Raw genomic sequence first — 23,159 nt, 5'->3', positions numbered from 1 at the left:
GCAGGTCCCCTCATTGGATCTCCCCCTCTGAGAAACAAGCCCCACTCCCCTTTCCTGTCCTCTTCCCTGAAGAGGGTCACCCAGGACAGACCGAGCATTTCCAACAGGCTCCTTAAATATGCACAGCGCCAGGGTCAAAGTCACAGAGGCCAAGGCTTTCTGAAATAGGAAGCAGTATCTGCAGATGCCTGAATGTTTCCAAGAAAGGAGGAGCAGACTTCAGGATCCTGACGGTCAGATGTCTGACGGGGCTTTCAAGCAGACCTCGGAGGAGTCTCCAGGACAGGGAAACCACTTCCCAGTACCCTCCCTCCATTGAAAATAGTATTCCCCACTCCAACCGCACTCTGGGACGTTCAGTGTACAAATAAGTGCCTTGACTCAAACTTTATTTGGCTTCACTCTTCTCCTCTCAACCCTTCCCAAAACACACACTCTTACCTACCCTCTGCCTGCCCTGAGTCTTTCTTTTAAAAACACAGTCAAAGGTACTGCCATGGACACTACAATACTAAGGTTCCAGGGTATTTTGGTTTCAAGCAGCTGGAATTTATTTGCTTTCCAAACAAGATAGGCTTATTTGGAAAAATGATCTACATCTTTTACTATAAAAGCTCTGAATTATTTTTTTTAAATCGCTTCAGCAAATATTTTTCATTTCTTTCTATAAAAAGAGTAAGTTTTTTTTTTTTAAGGGATAGAAGGATGATGAGGCTTGACTTCTGCCTGGATGGGAAGGGGGAGTGGGTCACTCTTGGTTTTAACAGGATGACCTGGTAAAAATGACTAAGGCCAAACCCAGGAGGGCAATAGTTCCGAACTCTTAAGGAGGTGAGGGGAAAAACCTGCTGAGGAAGGAGAATGGCCCAGGGCAAGGACGGCAGCAAGAAAAGTGAAAGTCATGACTGGGGCGGAGTCCCTGGACTGAGGAGTTCCCCAGGATGAGGGACTTTCAGCGCTTACACTGGGGAAAGTCATGTGGGGAAAGTCACGGGTAAACTGGGATGATGGTCACCCGAGGGCTCTGGTAAGCCTTGGGTACAGGTCTGCATGTGTTGGCCACGCTGTGAATGATCAACATAATCCCTCTTTCCATACATTTAGGTAATTATGGTAGGGAAAGTGAAAGTGAAGTCGCTCAGTCATGTCCGACTCTTTGCGACCCCGTAGATGGTAGCCTACCAGGCTCCTCCATCCATGGGATTTTCCAGGCAAGAGTACTGGAGTGGATTGCCATTTCCTTCTCCAGAGAACACCACCTTAAATAACAACAATTAACAAATAGACAGTGGCTACCACAGTACAGCCTATGTTCCAAATACTACAGACTGCTTTACGCAGAATATCATCTAAGGCTTACAGCAACCCTGGAACATGGATCCCCTCTCACGTAAGAGGACCTCAACAATCTTTCCAGAGGTCACGCAGATGGTAAAGGACTGAAGAGACCCACGCCAGGCTTTGCCTTGAAAGCCCTCATTCCTTCCACTCCCCACCCCAGCCCACGTTGCCTTTTCCTCTGTGTTAACTCACTTCCAGCTGCCTCCAAACCCCCGCCTGCGTGAAAAAGGCTCCTGAATGCTTCATTTTCAGTCTGTCAAAGGTCATGCTCACTGCTTCTGGGGTGACACAGAGAAACCCCCTTACAGCTGGAGACCTAAGTGGCTTTGTGAAGACCTAGCTCTCCCAAAGTAAATGAACCCTGCGGGGGTCCTCTCTCCCAAAAGCCAGGACACCTCCTTGGGCAGCTCCCAGCATGGAGTCTGGGTCTTCTGGGTTAGGGTCCCGAGCTGCCCTTCCACAACTTGCCTTCTGCTCCCCAAAACGCACCTTCTGCTCCAGGCACCTGGCACTCTTCACTGACATCAGACAGCCCCGTGGCCACCTGCCCGTGCCCACACTGTTGCCTGGGGTTCCCATTCCACCTTCACTACTGGCAGTTCCAGTCAAAGCAGAATGGGGCCGTGTCCTACCTCACTGGTCCCCCTGCCCTGGTCCCACGTGGTACTCACATGACAGAACACTGGGCAAAGGATAGGTAATCCACCAACACGTCCAGGCCTTTGTTTTCGTCATTCAGAAACTCCCGCACCCACCTGCAGATAAAGGAAAGGTAGTGGAGGAGTCTGCTAATAAAGTGGGTTGAGAGGGGGCAGCAAAAGGTGCCTCTGTGAAACAACATCCCCTCTTGGATCCTCTGGAACTCAGCACCAGGCTGGGAGAATTCTGAAGATCAAAGCCTGTGGCTGACCCAGCCACGGTCATGTCACCTGGCTAGACCTCCCCTAGGCAGGGGAGCCACAGATGGGGAGAGATGCAGACCTTCCAATACCATGTCAGCCAGACCAGCCTTCAGGAGCCCCCTCCTCAAGAGCCAGGGCCCCCACTCCATCATTTTCTGGGTTCCTGGTGTCGAACACGAGGCTGGGCACACCTTCCTGATGCCACATTTGTGGGAGGAATTGAGGGTTACACAGAGCATTTACTGCAGTCCTCGGACAGAGCTGAGCCTGACGGAAGCCAGCAGGTCCCCAAATTGACTGGTGGCACAGCAGGTAAAGAACTCGCCTGCAGTGCAGGAGACATAGGAGATGTGGGCTTGATCCCTGGGTCAGGAAGGTCCCCTGGAGAAGGAAATGTCAACCCACCCCAGCATTCTTGCCTGGGAAATCACCACAACAGAGAAGCCTGGCGGGCTACAGTCCATGGGGTCACAAAGAGCTGGACACAACTGAGTACCCCAACTTAACCGAAGTTTCAGTTAAAAGACAGGGAGGGAGGGGCAAAGAGAGCTCTGGAAAAGAGGCATCCGGGCCAAAGGGCTCTCCACCAAGTTCAAGGAAAGGTATTTTGGGAAGCAGTGAACAGAGGGATACGTGGGCTTTCTGTGTGTGATCACGGGGGAGACTGGCAGAACAGGAGAAGGATGGGGGAACAGTCGGGAACTCAAGTAACTCTGGAATGGCTGTGACCTCTAAGGGACTGAACCTGGGAGGCAGGAAGACAAACAACAGACCGGGGTACTTCTACCCTTCTGCCTGCAAGCCTTTCGAACTGAGACATCCCTGGAAGGAAAGTCAGGAGCAAGTCCCAGGATTGTTACAGGACAGGTTCACTCCTGTCCTATAGACACACAGCACCCCAAGAGAAAGAAAACTCTCCAGATGAAACCCTGACTCTCCTGCGCCCTCTTCACTCTGAGAGTCTGGGGTTCTTTCTAGGCCAGCTGTGCCGAACAGCCCCCCGAGGCCGCTTCTCCCCCACAGCTGGGATACCAGCGCCATGTTGGATGGCCACACCCGGGCTGCAGAGAGAGGCCGGGCCGAAGCGCCAGGCCCGGCAGAGATCTGGCAGCAAGCTCTGGCGGAGGAGGCTGACTGACACCGGAGCTGCCTGAAGTTAGCTTCCTCTCTGGGGGCCGACAGGCCTCCCGTTTCCTGTCTGTCTGCTCTCCAGCTCCCCGCCCCCTTCTCATTTCCTGTCTGAGTCTCCACTGCTATTTTCGGGATCTTGACACTTTGAGGAGATGTCAAAGGGCACCTCAGCAAGGCCGTGAAACCAACACAAACCAGGGGGAGGAGGAGCTGGGGTAGTTCTGGAACCCTGCTTCCCAGCCTGTCCCGCTCCAGGCCCGAGTCCCCATCTTCCAAGGGCCTGGGGTGGATCAGGCTGCTTCGGAGGCAGGGTCACCCTCTTGCTACCTTGCCCTGGGCTCCCACCGCCCTGGAGCTCCCACAGCCCTGCCTGACAGCCTGACACACTCTTCCTGCCCAGAAATCCAGGAAGCGTCCTGGCCTTCCCACGTAACTCCACCAGGGGAGCACAGTTCAAATGACAGGAGCTCCTCAAATGCCAGATGCTCCTGGGAACCAAGGAGCCGGTTGGGATCTCTAGCTTGTGTGCCAGCTGCTGAGAGGCCTGGGCCTGGGAACCACGCTGCTCTGGCCTCAGAGCCTGGCCGATGGCCAGAGGGGACGGCAGCAGGTAGAGGCGGAAGGCTGGGGGGACCGTCCCACACTGCTCCACAGCCCTCTCGGGGGAAGAGCAGAGCCCCCTCCTCATGCAGCAGGACTCGGTGAGGAGGATGTGAGGGAGCAGGAAGCAGGGAGGGGTAAAGGCCCTCCGGATGACTGCAAGGTGGAGCTTGGAGCTGTCATCTGTGTCGTGCTCTCACACGTGGGGCAGCTGATGGGCCACTGCAGTTCTTCCTTCCTTGAGCTTCACCAAATAAAGGTGAAGGCTGAGTTACACATTTCCTAGCTGGTCAGTTCTCAATGTGTGGCTCATGCTTCATGGATGAGGTGTGAAAGCCAGCTCTGACCACCAAGCACAGCGACTGCGCCAGCAATGGTCCCTTTCCTGTTCTCTCCCATGACTGCAGGAGGCAGTTGACTGCATTCAGGTAGCCTGCACTAGAAGCCCAGGCGGGGCGGGAGGGGAAGGCAGATGATGTCATTTGGCTCTTTCTACTCCTGCTTCTGGGGCTGGAACCTGCCCAGCAACCCCCGCCTCCACCCCAGGCTAGACTTCTCACTCCTGTGAGCTCTCAATGAGCAGGCCAGATCTGTAGTACTGCCTGCAGCTCTCTGTCACAGTGAGGAGTCCCCCACTGTCCTTTGTGTACATACACACACACACACACACACACACACACACACACACACACACACGCGCGCGCGCGCGCGCGCGCGCGCGCTTGCTCTCTCTCTCATCCTCTCACTTTCACTATATTTACCCTGGCTGGTTACAGTTTTACGAATCCAAGACTGTAGCTCTTTCCCTGTATCTCACACATTAGACCTGTGCCTGCTCAGCAGGTCCTGGTTCCCCACTCCTCCGGGAAAAAAAAAAGACTCATGTAGTTTCTAGGGGCCCCGGCAACAGGTTGACAGGACCTGGGTCTGGGATTACAGAAGACACTCAGCATCTGGTCCACCTGCTTCAGATCTTCCCTGATTGTTTCAGGAAGCTGATTCTGCTCATGAACTAAAACTGTCTTATAATCAAGCAAATAGTCTTCTGGGCACCAAACAGTCCACAAACCAGGTCTCAGCAACCCAATGCAATACATTCCCCCATTCCCAGCCTTCTCTGGGCCTCCCTTGGCCCAGCCCCAGGCCACAGGCAGACTCCAGTCTCAGCTGCTGTGGGAATGTCTTCCACTCAAAGCCACAGACTGAGGACCCCAGGAGAGGCCCCAGGCTTGCCAGCAGCATCCAGTCAGCAGCTGGCAGAGCTGAGGGGGAGAAAAGCCAGAAAAGGAACAGTCTGAAGCCCTCTGGGGAACCAAAAAGCATTCAAGAGGCAGCTCTGCCCCACAGCAAGGAGATAAACAGGCAAACTCTCCTCAGTGGATGCCGGGTCCTAAGCGGCCACGTGGAAAGGCTGTGACGGTCAAGGGTGGACTCACCCAATGTGGTTGGTTCGCAGTGAGATCTCCAGCTCTCTCAATACTTTGGTTGACTCCTGCACTCTCCTCCTGAATTTCTGTGAATGTAGGATTCTGTCACTGATGGGGGCCCCCAAGCCAACTTTACAATGCAAGCAAAAGGGGCAGAAAAGGAAAGGGAAGGCACCCAAGAGGGTGGTGACGGTCCTTCCATCTGCTTCCAGCCAGCCACTCCCCCACAGCCCAGAACACAGAAGCCCAGCTCCTGCTGCTCAGAACAGTCCTGACCCATGCCACAGGGCTTGCCCCTAAAGCCCACAGGACTGCAAAGGACAGCAAGATGGGGCTACCTGCTTCGCACCTCACCTTCCGAGTTACGCTGGGGTCCAAGAAGCTCTGGAGTTTCTGGATGTACGTGTGGGGAGGATTCTTCACCTGGAATCGTTCCTGTGAGGGAAACACGTGTGTGCACGCAGACACTCAGGCTTCTGAGAAGAGTGCTGAGGAAGCAGGGTGCCCACAGTGTCTGATGTGAGGGGACTCCTTAAGCTGTCACCTGGCCCTTAACATCCCCCACACCGTAAGTTCCCCTCCGTGACTTTTCCTCAGGTACTTCTCTGCTGCCATCTTCTCCTCCTTCGATGAGTAATTCTGAGTTACTGAGTAGACCCAGTAACCCTGAGTCTAAAGTAATTTTCTGTGTTAAAAATTAAGAGGTTGCTTGCAGCCAGGCCTGTCTGAGTTCAAAAACTCATGATCTGTCATCTTCAAATGTACACAGGGGAAAAAAGCAAGGCCACAGGTGTGAGTTCTTGATTCTAAGCTAACTGAAAAATCTCTTTTCTCTTCCGGCTCTAAACACTTTCATGTAGAAAGAGCTTCCAATCCTCACATTCTGAGATTTGGGAACAGAAGACTAGAGGACCGGGGCTTCTCATTCCTAGAGGCCTGTAAGTAATGGGGAAAAGGCTGCTATTCACCAGGTCTGGAGCAGAGTGAAAGACAAATGGCACTTTGGATTCTTCAGCCAGGCACAGACCTCACCCTGGTTGGAAAGGCAGAAACAAGCTCTGCTGGGGAAACCACCAAACTCCTCCACAGCAGATCTCACAGCTCAACAAACCTCACTGGGAAGAAATCAAGACAGTGCTCTGTGGGAGCTCGAGGGGAACCTGGGCTACAAGCCTGTGTCTGTTCAGTTCAGTTCAGTCGCTCAGTCATGTCCGACTCTTTGCGACCCCATGAATTGCAGCACACCAGGCCTCCCTGTCCCTCACCAACTCTTGGAGTTCACTCAGACTCATGTCCATCGAGTCAGTGATGCCATCCAGCCATCTCATCCTCTGTCGTCCCCTTCTCTCCCAATCCCTCCCAGCATCAGAGTCTTTTCCAATGAGTCAACTCTTCGCATGAGTTGTGTCTATTAGGAAAGTGCTTTTAGAAGAGGAAATAAGCATGGGCTGAGGCCAAGACCAGGCCAGGGTTCCTCAAGGGACCCCAGGGCTGCGGTTAATGCCCAAGGCCCTGCCGCTGTGCCCAGCCTCACTTCCGGTCCCAAACTCTGTACCTGGTCACAGATGAGGTCCCACTTCTTCTCGTTGTCGTACTGCCGCAGGAGCCGTGCCTTGTCGGGAGGCAGGTTCATGGAACTCTGCGGAGAGAACCTGAGTCAATAGGGCTGACAGGCTTCCCTCACGCCTGAACCCTCAGGTTTCACCCGAAATTCCATGGCTGAATAGGAAGGCTCAGAGGGGCACAACCATCTTCCTGTTTCCCCTTCACGTTTGGTTCAGTTTGGCTGAGCAGCGTTTTCCAAATCACAGGTTGAGGAATCAGTGTAGTCAGTCAAGAGTAACTTTATTTTGAATGAGAATGAACAGATTAAAATAGAACAAGAATTTAAGGTATCAGAATTGATTGCAATTAGGAAGTATAAATAATGTTTCACAAAGTTTTTGTTTCATGAATGAAACACACACAGAATATAAGATGTGTTTCTTAACATGGGACAGGTCAAAAAAGTTTGAAAGTCACCAGTCTAAAGTGACAACATCAATCAATTTTCCCCCACAGCCTGGGAGCTGGGCAGGCTTCTTGTACCACACACCCCCCCGGGTGAATCCTGAGCCACCCATACATAGCCTGTGCAGAGGCTGCAACTCTAACCCTTTCCTTCGCATCCAGGACACCAAGAATGAGCAGAACATCAACATGAAGATAACTGCTCAAGTTTTTAAGGAAACAGTTTACAAGATTTCAGCACTTTAATCATTTGTGCTGATTACTTATGACACAGCTCCCAATTATTTAAGACACAGTGAAGTGTCCCAGCCCCTCACTGAGACACTCTAGCTGAGAGTACAGGACAGACCAGGGGTCATTTTATTTTGTTCACTACCATCTGCTGAATGAATACAGGAACACAGGCGTAAGTGAATGAAAGCCACGGCATCCAGGGGCAAGGCCCACCCAGACCAGCAGCCCTTCTGTCCCCTCCTTACCCCTCCCCTCCCACTCCGGCCCAGCCAAGCCCCTCCTCTAACCAGTCTAGCTGCCTTGGCTGCAGGTCACAGTAAGGCCTTCCTCTCATCTTCCTCTCCCTTACCTACTGCTCCAAGCTCAGCTCTAATTTCCAGGTAAACAAAGCGCGACCACCTGGCTTCTCTCTGTTGGGCCCTTGATATCCTTGTCCCTGGGGACACAAATTGTATGTGCCCGGGATCCTGAGGAGTCATACCAGCTCTGAGTTATTCCAAAAACAGCAAGAGTATCCTGGGAGTAGGCTCTCTGTTTTCTAAGAAATTGAAAGAAAATCCTTAAACATCATTTACTTCTGTTACATGTATCTATTAGGTATTTATTTACACACACGCTATTAAGCCAGTTGTATGCTCAAGGACTTTCCAGGTGGTGCTGGTGGTAAAGAACCCGCCTGCCAATTCAGGAGACACAAAAGACGTGGGTTTGATCCCTGGATCGGGAAGATCCCCTGGAGGAGGGCACGGCAATCCACTCCAATATTCTGGCCTGGAGAATCCCAAGGACATTGGAGCCTGGTGAGCTACGGTCCATACGGTCACAAAGAGTTGGACACGACTGAAGCGACTTACACACACACACACATACACACGGTCATCTAAAGGACTGATTGTACCGTTATTCATATGATCGCCAACCCCTAATAATCTCTAACCCTATGACAGGCACCAAGTGGAGAGTAAGTTGACGGTAAACCTGTGGTGAAGAGGTCCCATCTGTGGGGCTTCCTCAGTGACTCAGTGGTAGAGAATCCACCTGCCCATGGAGGAGACACAGGTCAATGATCCCCGATCCGGGAAGATCCCATATGCTATGGAGCAGCCAAGCCCGTGCACCACAACTACTGAGCCTGTGCTCTAGAGCCTGGGGGCTGAGCTGCAACTCCTGAAGACTGTGTGCCCTATAGCCTGTGCTTTGCAACAAGAGAAGACACTACAATGTGAAGCCTGTGCCCTGAACCAAGGGAGTAGCCCCTGCTCGGTGCAACTAGAGAAAAGCCTGAGCGGCAACAAACATCCAGCACAGCCAAAGATAAATAAATTAAAAAAAACGAACAGGTTCTGGTTCTAAGCTCTGGGCCAAGCTTCTGGCTGGAAACAGGGTCGTTATGACTCGAAAAAGGAAGTGGAGTTGGGATCTCTGTTCAGTGTTTAGAAATGGAAGAATTTAGAAACCCAGAAGACAAGAAAAGAAGGGGAAGGGGAAGGGACCGCACCTTCACCCCTCTCCCCATGGTTGCTCCCGCTCTGTGAGTCTGCCTGAGCTTCCGCAGGGAAGAGGGGCTAACCGAATCCACCCCACTGCCGATGGAGCAGGCCTGGCCGGACAGGCAAATGGAACCCCAGGTGTTCTCTCTGGGACCTCCCTGCTAAGGGCCGATCTCAGCGTGTCTGTGTGGCCAGCAGGACAGGAGCAGGAGGCCACCACAGAACAGGGACCGAAGACCAAAGGTGGCCTGGAGCAAGTTCTCCCACCCAAGCAGGGCCAGGCTGCAGCCCGCAGAGCCCGTGGGACCAGGCCTGGTTCTGGCTCTGCGCACGGCCTGAGGTGGCTTCACTGTCCTCTTGCCCCTCTCTCCCTTGTCTGAAGGCAGAAAACGGTTGTCTCCCCTGGAAGCAGGCGACTCGGGAGGGGGAGGGGGAGGGGGAGCGACTCGGGAGAGGGAGGGGGAGCTCGTCGGGCTGTGGCAGACATCGCATCCCGTCTACACCAACTTCCTCCCTCAGCCGCTGGGGCCTCACACTTCCCCACCAGGTGAACCACTGAGAAAACGTCTGGTCCTCCGGGGCTTCAAAGACAAAGCAGGGTCACCACTTCTGGGAACTCCAGCCTAAGAGCATGGAAGAGGAACCTCGGGGAACTGGCCAGACTTAAGATGCCCAGGAGAGAGGGATGCCAGCAAACAGAAACCAGGGGCAGGAGCGTGAAGCAGCTCTGACCACAGGCCCACGTCCTCCCGTCTAGAGCTCTGGGTGACGCTTCTGAGCAGTGAGGGTAGTTTCCTCTCCTTTGTAAGTGAAGTGTGATGGGGAAGGAAGTGGGTGGGGGAATTCCCCAGCCTCCAGCACTCACAAGAAGTCAGCCATGGACTGTGAGGGGTGGGAGCCACCCATCATGGGCAGGGCCAGGGTTCGGCAGTTCTCTCCCCGCCAGGCCATGGCATCGGGGCCCCTGCTTCCAGCAGATACTGCGTGTGAGGCCAGCAGGGCTCAATGTCCCGAGGAAGGACAGCTTCCTGAGTTCCGGGGACAGCCAGGGAGCAAACCTGCCAACCTTCCTTCCGGTTTCAGTCAGAGGTTGCTTCCTTGACATTTTCCTGCTGTGGCTCCACTGAGCACAGGCTCTCTTGAGGCAGAAGCCGGGCTGAGTTCTTGCTAACTCCTCTCGGAGCCCCTCGCTGAAGAGAAAGGAGACTCGGCTGTTTTGCAGCAGAGGACACTGGATGTGGAACCAGAGAGCTCCAGATCGACTTGAAGCTCTTCAGAGTCATAGAACCTCAGAGAGCTCATTCACAAAACGGAGGTAATCTCACCACTTCACAGGGTTTTATGAGGATTAAATGATAAATACTTTAGGTCCGAGTAAGTCTGGAACACTGTGGGTGTTCAACACACTTCCCTCCCCGCTCCTCCTAGAAACTCTGAGCGATGCTCTGACACCCCAAGGACCTGCCCTCTCCCTGGTTGTCCTCTACTCCTGCTTCTGTCCCTCCTCCTTCTGCTCTGCTTTTCAACACTCTGAGGACAGAGCAACCCCTCACCCCTGCTTTGATCCTTCACTTCTAAGACTAGGAGGCAGTAAAACATCACTGTCCTGGGGAGGGAGGGGGAGACTCCAGGGAGACCGGAGAAGAGGAACTCAGACTCAAAGCAACTCTGGGACGGATTCCTAAATCAGAGGGAACCAGCCAGAAGTCTAAAATAAAAACCTATAACAGGAAGAAGCAGAAAGGGGTGGATCTGATGCTTCTCCAGCAAGGCGGCTCTGGTTTACAGCCAGTTTGAGGCCAGGCCGAGCACCCAGCTCAGGGGCCAACCCCTTCCATGGGAGCAAGGGCCCAGTCCCCCCAGCGAGGCTTCCTTTCTCCCCACACGACCCTGTTGGCCCCAGAGAAGCAGAGGAGGGGGAGCTGGCTCTGGTCACAGAGGTTCCTTTCCCTTTCCTGCCCTGCACCCCCAGCCAGTTAGCCCCTCCTCGCTTCCTTCCCACCGCAGGGGAAGGGAAATACCGGTGGGGCTGGAGTTTCCTTCAAAGCTGTGGGTCCTGTGCTGGGACTCACCCGTCCTCTGCCAGTCTCCTTGGGCCAAGCCTGGGGAAAACCCAACAAACAGAGATAGGAACCACCCAAAATTCCCAGCTGCCTCTACTGGTCCTAGTCAGTCATGATAAATTTCAGGATCAGAGGCTAAAATGGCATAGCTCCTCTGAGGAGAGAAAGAAAGATGGCTGAAATGTTCCTGCAAAGGGGATTCTGGAGACTTAAGGAAGGGCAGGCAGGGGCTGTTCATTTTGAGCAAATATAGAATGTGAGTTGGTGGTTTTCTTAATGTTTTCCCTCTCAGAACCACCTCCCCACCGAGGCCCTTACGGCTGGCCACTTCTCCCTGGAGCGGTAGCCGCAGTCACCATGCTCAGCCCATGGGGCAGGGAGCCCTGGGAAGCTGAGTCTAGATCCTCCCCAGAGGGGAAATGAAGTACTGTCCCAGGCACCACATGCTATTGAGCCCTGGCCCCTGGTCACAGCTGCCAGCAAGTCCTCACGGACATCTGCAGATCAGTCCATTATGCGGATGGCAGAGGAGAGGTGGTGAGGAGGTACGAGGTGTGGGAGTCCAGGAGACTGCTGGAGGAGCAACTGGAGTACCGTATTCCCACCAGGAGCCCCTCACAAACCAACATCTCTGCCCCCAAGTCAATGGAGAAGCAGGCAACACTGGGCACAGAGGCCCACACCCAGCCGCCAAATGGACCTAGGGTTAGTAGTGGCCAGGCCTCCCCTCCACGTGTCTCTCTTGGTGGGCAGTACGGGCAGCTGTGGCCAGCTGGGTGCTGCTCCCAAAGGGCAGGAGCCCAAGGAGGTGGGAGGCATCATTCCTGCTACCCCGGCCCCCTCAGCGGCCATAGCCAGCCCTGCCGCAGTAGCAGCTCCCAGACAATGAGAGTTATTTTCAGCCAGCGCTTTAACACAAGCCAGCTGGCCAGTGTGCAGGGCGGGAGGCCTCCTCCACCCGGCCCGCCCAGACAGCAGGCCCAGCCCGGTGCTTACGCCGCCACCGCCTCTGCGTCACTGTTTGTTTATCTCACTCTTTCAGCACAGCTTCTTCCAACTGCCCCCCAAAACTACAATACTGGCAGAAGGAAATTTAAAAAATCAGAGTGTTTGAGCAAAGGTCCAAGAGCTAAAATTAAGAAGGTCCAGATATGGGAAGCACAGCTTCCCCAGCCCTGTGACCGGTGGGTGTAGTGCAGGGAGGAAGTGGGCCGGCTCAGCAGCCAGGTCTCAATGCAGCCCCCGCAGACAGGCCGAGCCAGGCTCTGCGGCCAACCTAGGAGACGAAGCTCAGGATGGCTCTCCTCGCTTTCCTCCCTCCCATCCTTCTTTTCAGAGCTCAGGTTTGGAGAAGATAACACGACACAGACAGAGCCTGGAATGAGCCCGAGTCAACTGGGAAAGGCTCTGGGAGAAGAAGTGCCCTGCGGCAGAAAGGAAATCACGAGAACAGTTCATGACACTTGGCTGGAGGAAGAGGGAACCCTGCCCATGATGGAGCGGGGTGAACACTTGCAGAATAGGAAGGAGTGGACCAGGAGCAGTCACCTCCCTAGATGCGAGGCCTGGAGCCCTGGTGCTGCCAAATCCCACAGCCTCAACAGAGCAGCTCCCCCGCCTCCTCCCCTCCCTCCACGTGCAGCCCCAGCACAGGAGCTCCTGCGTGTGACACAGCTCACCACACACATGGCTTCCTCGAGGCCTGAGCTGCCCGACTCGACCTGCGGGAAATTCACCGCAGTGCCTCATGACGAGACATCGGAAAAGTGGGTGCTCCTTGACTTAAGTGTCTGTAGCGGCTTCGAGCTGACTTTCTGGTTCTGTTTGCTTGAAGCTATCACTTTGGGGACAAGCTACCAGAGAAAAGCCAGCTTTCAGAGCCCTGTCTGGAGAACGTGTTTCTGTGGTCACTGATGACTCTATAACCAGAAATGACTTGCTGAGCAGTTACGGGCCAAGTCCCTGAGCAGCCTGGAGGAAAAAGAGATGGATTTGCCAGATGTCTCAGGCTGAGCTCCGCAACTCACACCAGGGAAGTCGGGTAAAGGCGAGGTCCTGGAAGGCCGTTGTCAATCAAATGAAGAGGTGGCTTTATCCAAATACAACTGTACCCCGAGGCCTCCTCCTCACCATGGTCGACTCCCACCTTGGATCCTGAACTGGTGCAGGAAGTCAATCAGGTCCCCAGCGCCAGCAAAGCCCCCTAGCTCTACTCTCTGCCACGCCGTCGGCCTTACACCTGACATCAGGTAACCTGGGCAGGTAACCTGGCCCTGGCTAAGGACGCCCTCTTGGCCTACTCAGTCAAGAAGCATACAATCTCGGATAGAAGAACTCTTGTTAGCTACGGGCCCCGAGCCCCAGCTTAAAAACACCACTGCCACAGCAACTTGATCTGTCTGCTGGCTCCTCAGCCCCTCCTCGCGGTTAGCCAGACCCACACACTCCCCAGTTACGCAGAATGGAAACTATTCTGCTGGGGGCCGCTGGCTTTTCCAAAGCCAAGGCATCTTGGGGCAGACTCACATTGTCCGTGTAGCCAACCAAGGTTGACCCTTCTTTTCACCATATTCTGCCTTCCCGCAGGGGGAGCCCTTAGGCAGCGCTACCTCCGAGAGGACACAACATTTCTGGGGTTACACCCCACAAAAGACATTTTCCTCTCTCTCCTCGGACCACAGGCCATTACTCACTAGGACCCAAGTGTGCCCTCCCAGGGTCTCTCATCCATACCTTTTCTCCTCCTCCCATGGGCACCATCAGATAGGCCCTTGTACACGCCTGACCTTCTGGGATAAACTCCTAGTTGGTGTCCCTGCTTCCAGCCTGCATGTGGATGGAATTTCCAAACTTCCTAGCACATAAGATAAATTATGCTTCTTTTCAGTTCAGAAATCTCTGACTCCTTACCATTTACACAAAAAAAGCCTAAACTCCTTGGCTGACTGTTCTCAGCATCTCAGATAAGAAACAGCTTCAGAGCTAAGACTTTTTCTAGGTTGGCCGCAGCATCTCTGACCAGCTCATCGTCTCCTGGGTTCTCTAGGAGCAGCTACTCTAGTCATAGGATTCACTTGTAACTTATGTTTCCGCAATCTTCTGAGTCCCTGCCTATTACCACTGGACTTGAAATCCAACTCTGTGACTACCCGACATAGCTCAGTCCCTCTTTTGAGCTCCAAAGCATAATTATATGTGAAGAATGATAAGGTGGAGACCTGCTTGTTATCCCCAGCCTCTTCTCACCTTCCTTATTAATGAACCTCCAATGCTTAGCTGAGCACTTAGCAACCCAGAGTTAATACATTTCTATAAACAGCAAGGTCCTACTGAATAGCACAGGGAACTAAATTCAATAAAGAATATAAAAAGAACGTATATATGTGTATAACTGAGTCACTCTGCTGTACAGCAGAGATTAACACATTGTAAATCAACTTCAGGAAAAAAAATTTTTTTGTAATACAAAGAATTAATGTATTTCTCATCTTTCCTAGCATTCAGATGTGGCTATGTGACCATGTGGTTTGTGAAGAGAAGTAGTGTGTATAACTTCTGAGCAGTATCATTAAAGGGAGGGAGTATACCTTTTTTCCTCCTTTCTGCTTCCAGCTGCCTGGAATGCAGAGACAATAACTGGAACTTCAGCAGCTATTCTGGAAAATGAGGTGACCTTAGAAATGAAATCCAGATGAGTGAAGCAAAGAGAAAGAAAATACCTGGTCACTGATACTGTGGATCTCAACACAAATTGAATGAGGTCGTATAGTGCATTTTCATGTGTGTGTTTCCTTTATTTCAACTAGAATACAGCTACTGGAGGGGAGGGGTCATGCCTTATCCTTCTCTGAATCATGTGCAGGTGCTTAATAAATAACTGATTGATCCTGCTACTACCGCATCCATCACCAAGTCCTTTGTTCAGTCCCTGGTTATTTTTGGAGGGGATTATCCAACTTCTCACAATTGTCCTTGCTATTTCTGGTCTTATAATCTGCATTATGAGCTACAGCCCAAATCACTTTCCTTATATGTTGCTTCTCCCGCAGCAAATTCCCACTTCTCATTGGGTTTCAACTCTGTCTTTCAGTTCATGTTATAAGTCTAAGACACTCCGCTGACTGACTGTCTAACCAGACGCATCTTAAAGTCCGCTAGACCACAAGCTCCTGAGCACAGGCATCATCATCACCAGCTTGTTGATCACTGCAGTAGGTGCTCAATAAAGATTGAGCAAATTGAATTTCCCCAGACATATACTCTTTATCCATTCCCTAAGATTTCTCCTCCATCATCCTCAGAGATCATCTCCTTCCCAGCTGCCAGCCATGCCCCTCATCCAATTCACAACAGGAGAAATTCCACCTTCTCTAGCAAATCTGTCATAAGTAAGAGTGGGAAGGTTTACACTCTCCCCTAAAAGTGTCTCCACACATTCCCTAATGCTTTTAGCATGTGTTCACGGAGTTGTGATGCACAGCTAATGTCTCTTCACTTTTTCTTGGGCGTTCAATAAATATCACAAATCTCAAAGAGTGGCTAAACCACAGAATGAGGAGCTACACTGCCCTAGTATGAATTTTGGTTCCACCACTTACTAGTGTGGCCTTGGAAGAGTTATTTAATTTCTATGAGCCTCAGTTTCCTCATCTGTAAAATGGAGGTACAAATAGTACCTACTTCTTAAGGTTGGTATGACAATTAAATAGTATACATAAAGCATTTAAATCAGAACTAAGTAATAAATGTTACACATAAAGTTAGCTGTGTTCTTCTTGTTTTTTTGTTTTTGGCTTGGATTTCTTATTCAACAATTAGCAGAAAATAACTATATGCCAGTCACTAAGCTAGGAGCTGGAAATATAAAAATAAATAAGGTAGGATCCCTACATTCAGAAAGTTTATATCCAGAGGGCAAGGTAGATCAGCAAGCCAGGGACGGGTACACACAGTGCTGCTGGCAAACAGCAGCCTGTGGCACCGTGGGATCCCAGGGAGGCAACGGAACAGAGCAGTCAAGTAAGGTTTCCTGGAAGAAACGCTATAGGGTTTACTCTTAAAACATCAAGCGGGAAGAAGCTGGGCAAAAGCAATGAAGCAGGGGAAGATGGTGATATTCTAGGCAAGGACATGGCATTTGCAAGTACACAGAAGTACAAAACACCATAAAAAGTCCAGGAGTCTCCAAGTGATCTGCAATAACAGAACAAAAGCATATTTGAGGAAATTACAGCAGGCAGGGAATGGCCAGATGACACAGGTCCCAGGAACTAAGGTAAATCACTGGGTATGACTAGGATACTAATGACACTACTATTAAAATGAAAAACGGAATAATGACAAAAGCTGATAACATTTATTGACAAAACTGAAATAAGAACTCTATATAAATTATTTTATTTAATTCTCACAACTAGCCTATGGAGTTAGGACCAAAATCATTCCTATTTTACAAGTGAGGAAACAAAAGCTCGGAAAGGCAGGCCAAGGAACTTGCCCAAGGTCACACAGCTAGTACATGATGGAGTTGGGGTTTGAACCCAGGTTTGACCCTGACTTTGTATCCTCACACAATGCCTCCTCTGAGACAACCAATTGTTTTAGCCTTTCTCTGAACCTTTTCAGATTGTATGCATCCTTCAGGATTAATATGATCAAGGTGCCTCATGAAGCCCCCTTCAAACAACCCAGACCTCTACACACTCCATGCCTTGAACTTCTGCAGGGCTACTGCCCTCCCTTCCCATCCACAATTACACTCCATCATCCCTTTAGTGTCTTTGAGGCACCATACACTGTGCCAACTGGAAGTCTTGTTTTGTCTGGCAATAACTCTTATATGTTTACCCAAAAAAGGAAAAAGTATGGCTTATAAATATCTACTTTGGTCTGAGCACTATGCTAGATCTTTTAATTGTAAGATTTCATGAAAAAAAAAATTTCACTCCCATATTACCACTCATCTTTCACATTCTGTATTATTTCTTGAACTAGACTGTAAGCTTCCTGACCCCTGTGTCAAGCTCTGGCCTTAACAAGTATGAGGGAGGGACAATGTTGGGAAGGTGGGTTGTAGATCAAGAGCAGACTGGGGTCTTTATGTTTCCTCCCCAAAGAGTCCCCAAAGAGACTTTTCCTTAATCTCACATGTTCCTAGACAATCTGACATACAGAAGAAGCCCAATAGGTGTTGTGAGTTGCCCACGTGGCCGGCTGGGGACAGCACTCCGCCCTACCCAGTACCACTGGGTCTGGATTTCCAGGAGTCTTGTTATAAATCCAGGAGCTTATCATCAAGTCATAAAACATAATGAATCCCTTCCTACATCCAGACTACACGTGGGAGAGGCATGGCTCCTGCCTTACGGAAGGACAAACTGAGGCCCAGCACTAGTCATATCAGCTGGGGAGAGGCACTACAAGTCTTTGATCCCTCCTGGCTTTTCCAGTTGCTCTCAAATGGGGGTCCATCTCAGTGCCTCGGAACACCTCGCCTCTTTGGGGAGGAAACATAAAGACCCCAGTCTGCTCTTGATCTACAACCCACCTTCCCAACATTGTCCCTCCCTCATACTTGTTAAGGCCAGAGCTTGACACAGGGGTCATGACTGCCCACACCCCCTACCCCATTTTTGAGTGTCTCAGCTTTTTTGTATCTCATTTGATCTTCCAGCCAGAAAAAAAAAAACAAAAACAAAAAACCACCTGTTTAGAGGCAGCCTCCTAAGAGTTCCCACCCCTTGACCCACAGAGACTCTGAATCTTGTCTGCTTCTCTCGACGTCTGGCATTCTAGGTGCCATAATTACTCAGGGCCACAGATGAGGAGGAAAACATTACTGAGTGTCTGTTACATGCCAGGCACTTTGTCACTGCTCTCAGTAACCCGTGGAGGTTACGTGGTGTTCTGCCTGTTTAACTGGTGAGAGAATTAAGAATCTGAGACCAACTGCCTTGAAGTCATACTGAATGAGGCAGAACCGAGATTCACACCCAGATATGTGGCCTCCAACAGAACTTTTGACAGGACACGCCTTTTTCTGCCATATCTTGCCATCTCCTTTCAAAGAAATCAAATCTCCATTTCTAACTTGGAAAGGCCCACCTGGATTTGTCTGACTTTGGTTGATCATTAAACAGTGCTTCCCTGTCCAGCAAGACTGGGTGAAACTAGCTGAACGAGGTATGTGTGCCGGACACCTGAAGTTCTGTCTCACAGGAAGAGGGACACCATGCAGAGCAGAAAGCCACGGAACTCCCTCTTGGATACCACCAGTGACAATTCCTTCATATCTGAATGGCATTTTAAACATTCAGAGCCATCTATAAATAACGGCATGGGCTTTGGAACAGGGAGAACCTAGATTTGAGTCCTGGTACTTTTCATGAGACAGTGAGAAGGTTACTAGACTTCTCTGAACTTCAGTTTCTTCATCTATAAAATGTGAATCACAATCTCTACCTCCTACAAGAATTCAGTGAAGGGATGAATGAATGGAAAGTATTTTGCATGTGGCCTGGCCCAGGAGAAGGGCTCTATAAGTGGTAACTGGGATGAGCAACTCCAGGAGTTGCAGGTGATTCAAAGACAGCTTCTAAGCCCATACATAAAACATAATTTCACAGTACTTTAAAATACACAAAAGACAGAGTCTGTACATGCAGCTGAACAATATAGGTTAAATATATTTACTTACATGTTTACTGATTTTCTAGGTTAGAGCAGGTGCACACGCACCCCTTTGAAAGACTGAAAATACCAATGGCCACCCAGAGGGTTCATAGGAAAGCTGGGACCAGAGTTTGGGGAGAAAGAATTGAGTCACTGACTGACTAAGGTGCTCTGCTGAGTGATCTTTTGAATGAGATTTTTCAAAGAAAGTTGTTTTTAGCGTTCCACCTTATCTCAAGTCCCTCGCTTCCCCATTGTCTCCTGACTTCCTCAGGTTAAACCTGCGGTCTGCAAAGCTGAGGTTTGATTAACCACAAATCTGTTTTCGGTCCCCTCAGCTAACTACTTTTCTCCACAACTTTGTTTCTCCGCTGATGACTTTGCAGAAGTCCCTGGAGTTGTCCCTCCCAGACACACTTAACAGCTGTGCTGTCTATGGGAATATAGAGAGAGGCATGAGAATGTTTAAGCCCCAAATTTTATTTGACCCATAGACACCGTGCACGCTGAGTCGCTTCAGTTGTGTTCGACTCTGTGCGCCCCCATGGACTGTAGCCCGCCAGGCTCCTCTGTCCATGGGATTCTCCAGGCAAGAATACTGGAGTGGGTTGCCATGCCCTCCTCCAGGGGATCTTCCCAACTCAGGAATCAAACCCGCAACCCACATGTCTTATGTCTCCTGCATTGGCAGGAGGGTTCTTACCACTAGCACCACCTGGGAAGACACCAATGACTCTCTCAAATATGCATTTCTATTTCAAGCTAGAAATCTGAGTGCCATCCGGAATTCTTCCTTTCCTGCTTATCTCCACCTCTCCAATATCAAATTTGATCCATCGAGCTCCCTAAATTTAACCTTTTAAACTATTTGTTGAGTCTCTACCACGCAAACCAGCCCTAGTTCGGGCTGCCACCAGCATCACCACACTGTCAGGCATCCACTTGGCTGTTGACCTCCAACTGATTCCCCTCCCATGGCTGCCACACTGACACCTCAAAACCTGACCGTGCCACCCTCCTACCAAAAGCACGACGTGCGGTTCATCCGCTGTGCTGTGCTTAGTCGCTCAGTTGTGACCGACTCTTTGCAACCCCATGGACTGTAGCCTGCCAGGCTCCTCTGTCCATGCAATTCTCCCATCAAGAGTACCAGAGTGGGTTGCCATGTCCTCCTCCAGAGGATCTTCCCAACCCAGGGACTGAACCCAAGTCTCCTGCATTGCAGGCAAATCCTTTATTGTCTGAGACACCAGGGAAGCCCATCCACAGAACAGTCAAAGTCCTTTCACCACTGTCTGCCTTACACACCTTATTCTCCAAAAGCCCCGAGCAGCTCCAGAAGGATTCTCTGAGCACATTACGCTCTGTCTCGCCCGGACGCTGCCCCTCTACCCGGAATGCTTTCTCCTCCACACTTCTCCTAATTATCCTTTTAGCCAGCAGAGATTTCCTCCTACAGGCAGCATTCCCCAAGCCCTGTTCTGCTCTGCCCAGCTGCTCCTGCCTTTCTACACAGTCGCACTTCCCAAGCTGAAGTCTGCAATTAGATGTTAATGTGTTTGTCTTCCCCTTCAGACTGAAATCCTGGGGGCAGACACTGGCTTGGTCATCTTTATTTCTCTGGCACTTAACACAATCCTAAGTGCTTAGTAAATGCTTGCTGAGTGAATGAACACCACACTGCACTCAGGAGGCTCTGAGCACTGGTATAGCATTCCTCTCCCTTCTTCATCTCCACGCAAGGAAGATGACACCTTCACAGCCTCAGAAGCCCTCCAGAGTACTGAGTGACTCTTTACCTAGCCGTGGGGGGATAAGGCCAGAGTAGCCTGTCTGCCCTCTTGCCTCTGAGACAATCAGAAGCAGCCAGCAGTGTTTTATAACACTGTGACACCACCTGACATTTCCCTACAGTCATCCATAGGCAACAAATACTAGATGGTCTCTTTACAATTCCTGGAGGGAATCAACCGAGAAGCCTAATGCCACCAGACACTATCTAGCCGCCAACCCTTCAACTCCTGAGGTTTTGCTCCCAACTTTTAACAAGGGTATTCTGGGGAAATGACAGATAAATGCTTTGGGAGCTCACCAGGACCTGCTGCCCCATAAATGCAGAAGAGACTCTTAATCCCTTACTCACCCACGATGCCAGCAGTAATTAGGCAAGCCCAAAGGGAGCAATTTATAGCTGCTATTGGACCATCAATCTGGAACTCATGCCAGATGCATCAGAAAATAATCTGCAGACGTGAGCACTTTACAAGGGATTTACCAAGTGCCCTGACTGCCAAGGGGCTGAGGATAATGAGTGTTTGTGTGATGCTGATTCTGCTGAGCAGCAAGTGAAAACAAAATAACCACAACCATAAACCAGAAATCTGTCCAAAGGGGCCTAAGCATACTCTGGACACAGAAGATTCAAACAAAGACGCTCTTTCCCACTTAGCTATCTCTCATCCATCTGTTCTAGAACATTATCTGGGCATCATTCTGAGGCAGGTTTTGAGAAGAAAGGGAGTCTGTGACCCCTTCAGTCTGCAGATGAGCCACCATCATCCCAGAGTTCAGTACAGTCCCAGGAGCACAGGTCTGGACCTCAGTAGGCCTAGGCTGGCTATTCTAGCTTTGGTAAATGCCTTCAAGCCTCTTCAAGTTCCTTCCATGGCTACACTAGAGATGGAAGGTGCTAAAGGACAGGCCAAGGGCTACACTGGTTCCTGGAGGTCCTAAGGCCTGTGGAGAGGTCATGACAAGGCCAACAACATCAAGAAGGAAAGGAAGGTGATTAATGTGTGGTATGCAATTCAGTGATTTTACAACTTTGAGGCACACAGAACCAGCCTCTTACCCATCAACAACAATCCGTATTTCTCAATATCAGATCCCTGACTTGAGGGCTTCCCAGGTGTTGCTAGTGGTAAAGAACCCACTTGCCAAAGCAGGAGACATAAAAGACACTGGTTTGATCCCTGGGTCGGGACGATCCCTGGAGAAGGGCGACAACAACCCATTCCAGTATTCTTTCCTGGAGAATCCCATGGAGGAGCCTGGTGGGCTACAGTCCATGGGGTCACGAAGAGTCGGACACAACTGAAGCGATTTAGCAGCCCTGACTTGAAGAGGTTGGTGGACTGAGAATAATATTTCTACTTAAAATGTACTGAGCACCCACCACGCCAGACACTGCCCTGGACCCTTAAATGTTATTTAAGTCTCCTAAAATCCCTAGAAGCCAAGTACTCTTATCCTGATTAGACAAACACAGAAACTGAGGCTCAAGGAAGTTACAGCACTGGCCCAAGGTCATGGAGCTAATAAATGGCAGAGCTGGGATTCAACTCCAAATCCGTGGAGGCCCCGGGTCCTGAGAAAAGGCCTGGCTGGGCAGCAGCCCCAGGCTGAAGGAACCCCAACACCGCTTATAGCTTTCCAGGCCAGACTCCTTAGCCCTCCTCTAGCCAAGAACACACAATGACTTCAGGAAATCTTAAGAGTATCAGGCTTGAGGAGCCCTGAAAAGACAAGTATCTATTTACGGTTAATCAGCACCCTGCCCGGCCCTGCAGACAGTACTGACAAGTGGAGCCAGGAAGAGGCAACCACAGGCTCTGACTGGGCCCACCTGGGGCTAGGAACCGGCCAAGCCCCTGGATGAGCAGCGTGGACCGGACCCTGCCCAGACGGGCTGTGCTGCCCAGGGACCCCCTGCCCTGGGGGCCTCTCAGGAGCTGGGATCCAGAGTCCACAGAGAGTTGTCTTCACTATTTCACTTTTCTCTTGTACTTCAACTCCCCAAACTGCCACTTTGCTAAAATATTGCTGCTCTTCCTCTCTACCCCTTTAGCTTCTTTTTCTTCATGGCACTTATGCCTACTCAGAATTCCATACAGACCTGTGTATGTGCTGATCACTGCCCCACCAACAATATGACATCCACGGGCCAAGTCCCTCTGTCTCTTCTTCACTGTGGGACCCCTAATGTCTAAAATGCTAACACTCAATACATTTGTGTTGGGTGAATAAATGAGTGGTCACACAATCAGACATTTAAAAATTCTACTTTTGGAACTTCCGTAGTAGTCCAGTGGCTAAGAATCTGCCTTCCAATGCGGGGACACGGGTTTGATCCCTGGCTGGAGAACTAAGACCCCACATGCCACAGGGAAACTAAGCCACAAGAGTCCACGTGCCTCTCGCATGTCACGACTAAGGCCAGGTGCAGCTAAATTTTTGTTTTAATGTATCACTTATTAAAATGAAAAAATACGTGCCTCCCAATGGATTATT

General features: G+C 50.8%; 1 protein-coding gene and 1 long non-coding RNA gene across 6 annotated transcripts in view; one reads left to right on the top strand and one right to left on the bottom strand.

The window, feature by feature from the left end:
• Positions 1-23,159, bottom strand: part of FMNL3 (formin like 3) — a 52,505-nt gene that overhangs the window by 14,013 nt on the left and 15,333 nt on the right. For all 5 annotated transcript variants that reach the window (XM_004006377.5, XM_004006376.5, XM_012174331.5 and 2 more), the window contains exons 2-5: positions 6,957-7,040; positions 5,756-5,836; positions 5,411-5,487; positions 2,013-2,096 (exon numbers count right to left, since the gene is read on the bottom strand). In XM_004006377.5, the coding sequence (XP_004006426.1) occupies positions 2,013-2,096; positions 5,411-5,487; positions 5,756-5,836; positions 6,957-7,040 (326 nt within the window). The remainder of the gene's footprint in view (positions 1-2,012; positions 2,097-5,410; positions 5,488-5,755; positions 5,837-6,956; positions 7,041-23,159) is intronic.
• LOC121819115 (uncharacterized) lies at positions 10,065-22,276 on the top strand. Its single transcript, XR_006059316.2, has 3 exons — positions 10,065-10,450; positions 12,535-17,213; positions 17,326-22,276. It is a non-coding gene; the product is annotated as an uncharacterized LOC121819115 (long non-coding RNA).

The sequence above is a fragment of the Ovis aries genome, chromosome 3, assembly GCF_016772045.2.
Source record: "Ovis aries strain OAR_USU_Benz2616 breed Rambouillet chromosome 3, ARS-UI_Ramb_v3.0, whole genome shotgun sequence".
Classification (NCBI taxonomy): domain Eukaryota; kingdom Metazoa; phylum Chordata; class Mammalia; order Artiodactyla; family Bovidae; genus Ovis; species Ovis aries.
The sequence above is the reverse complement of the archived record's forward strand: the minus strand, read 5'-3'. Positions and strand labels throughout refer to the sequence as shown.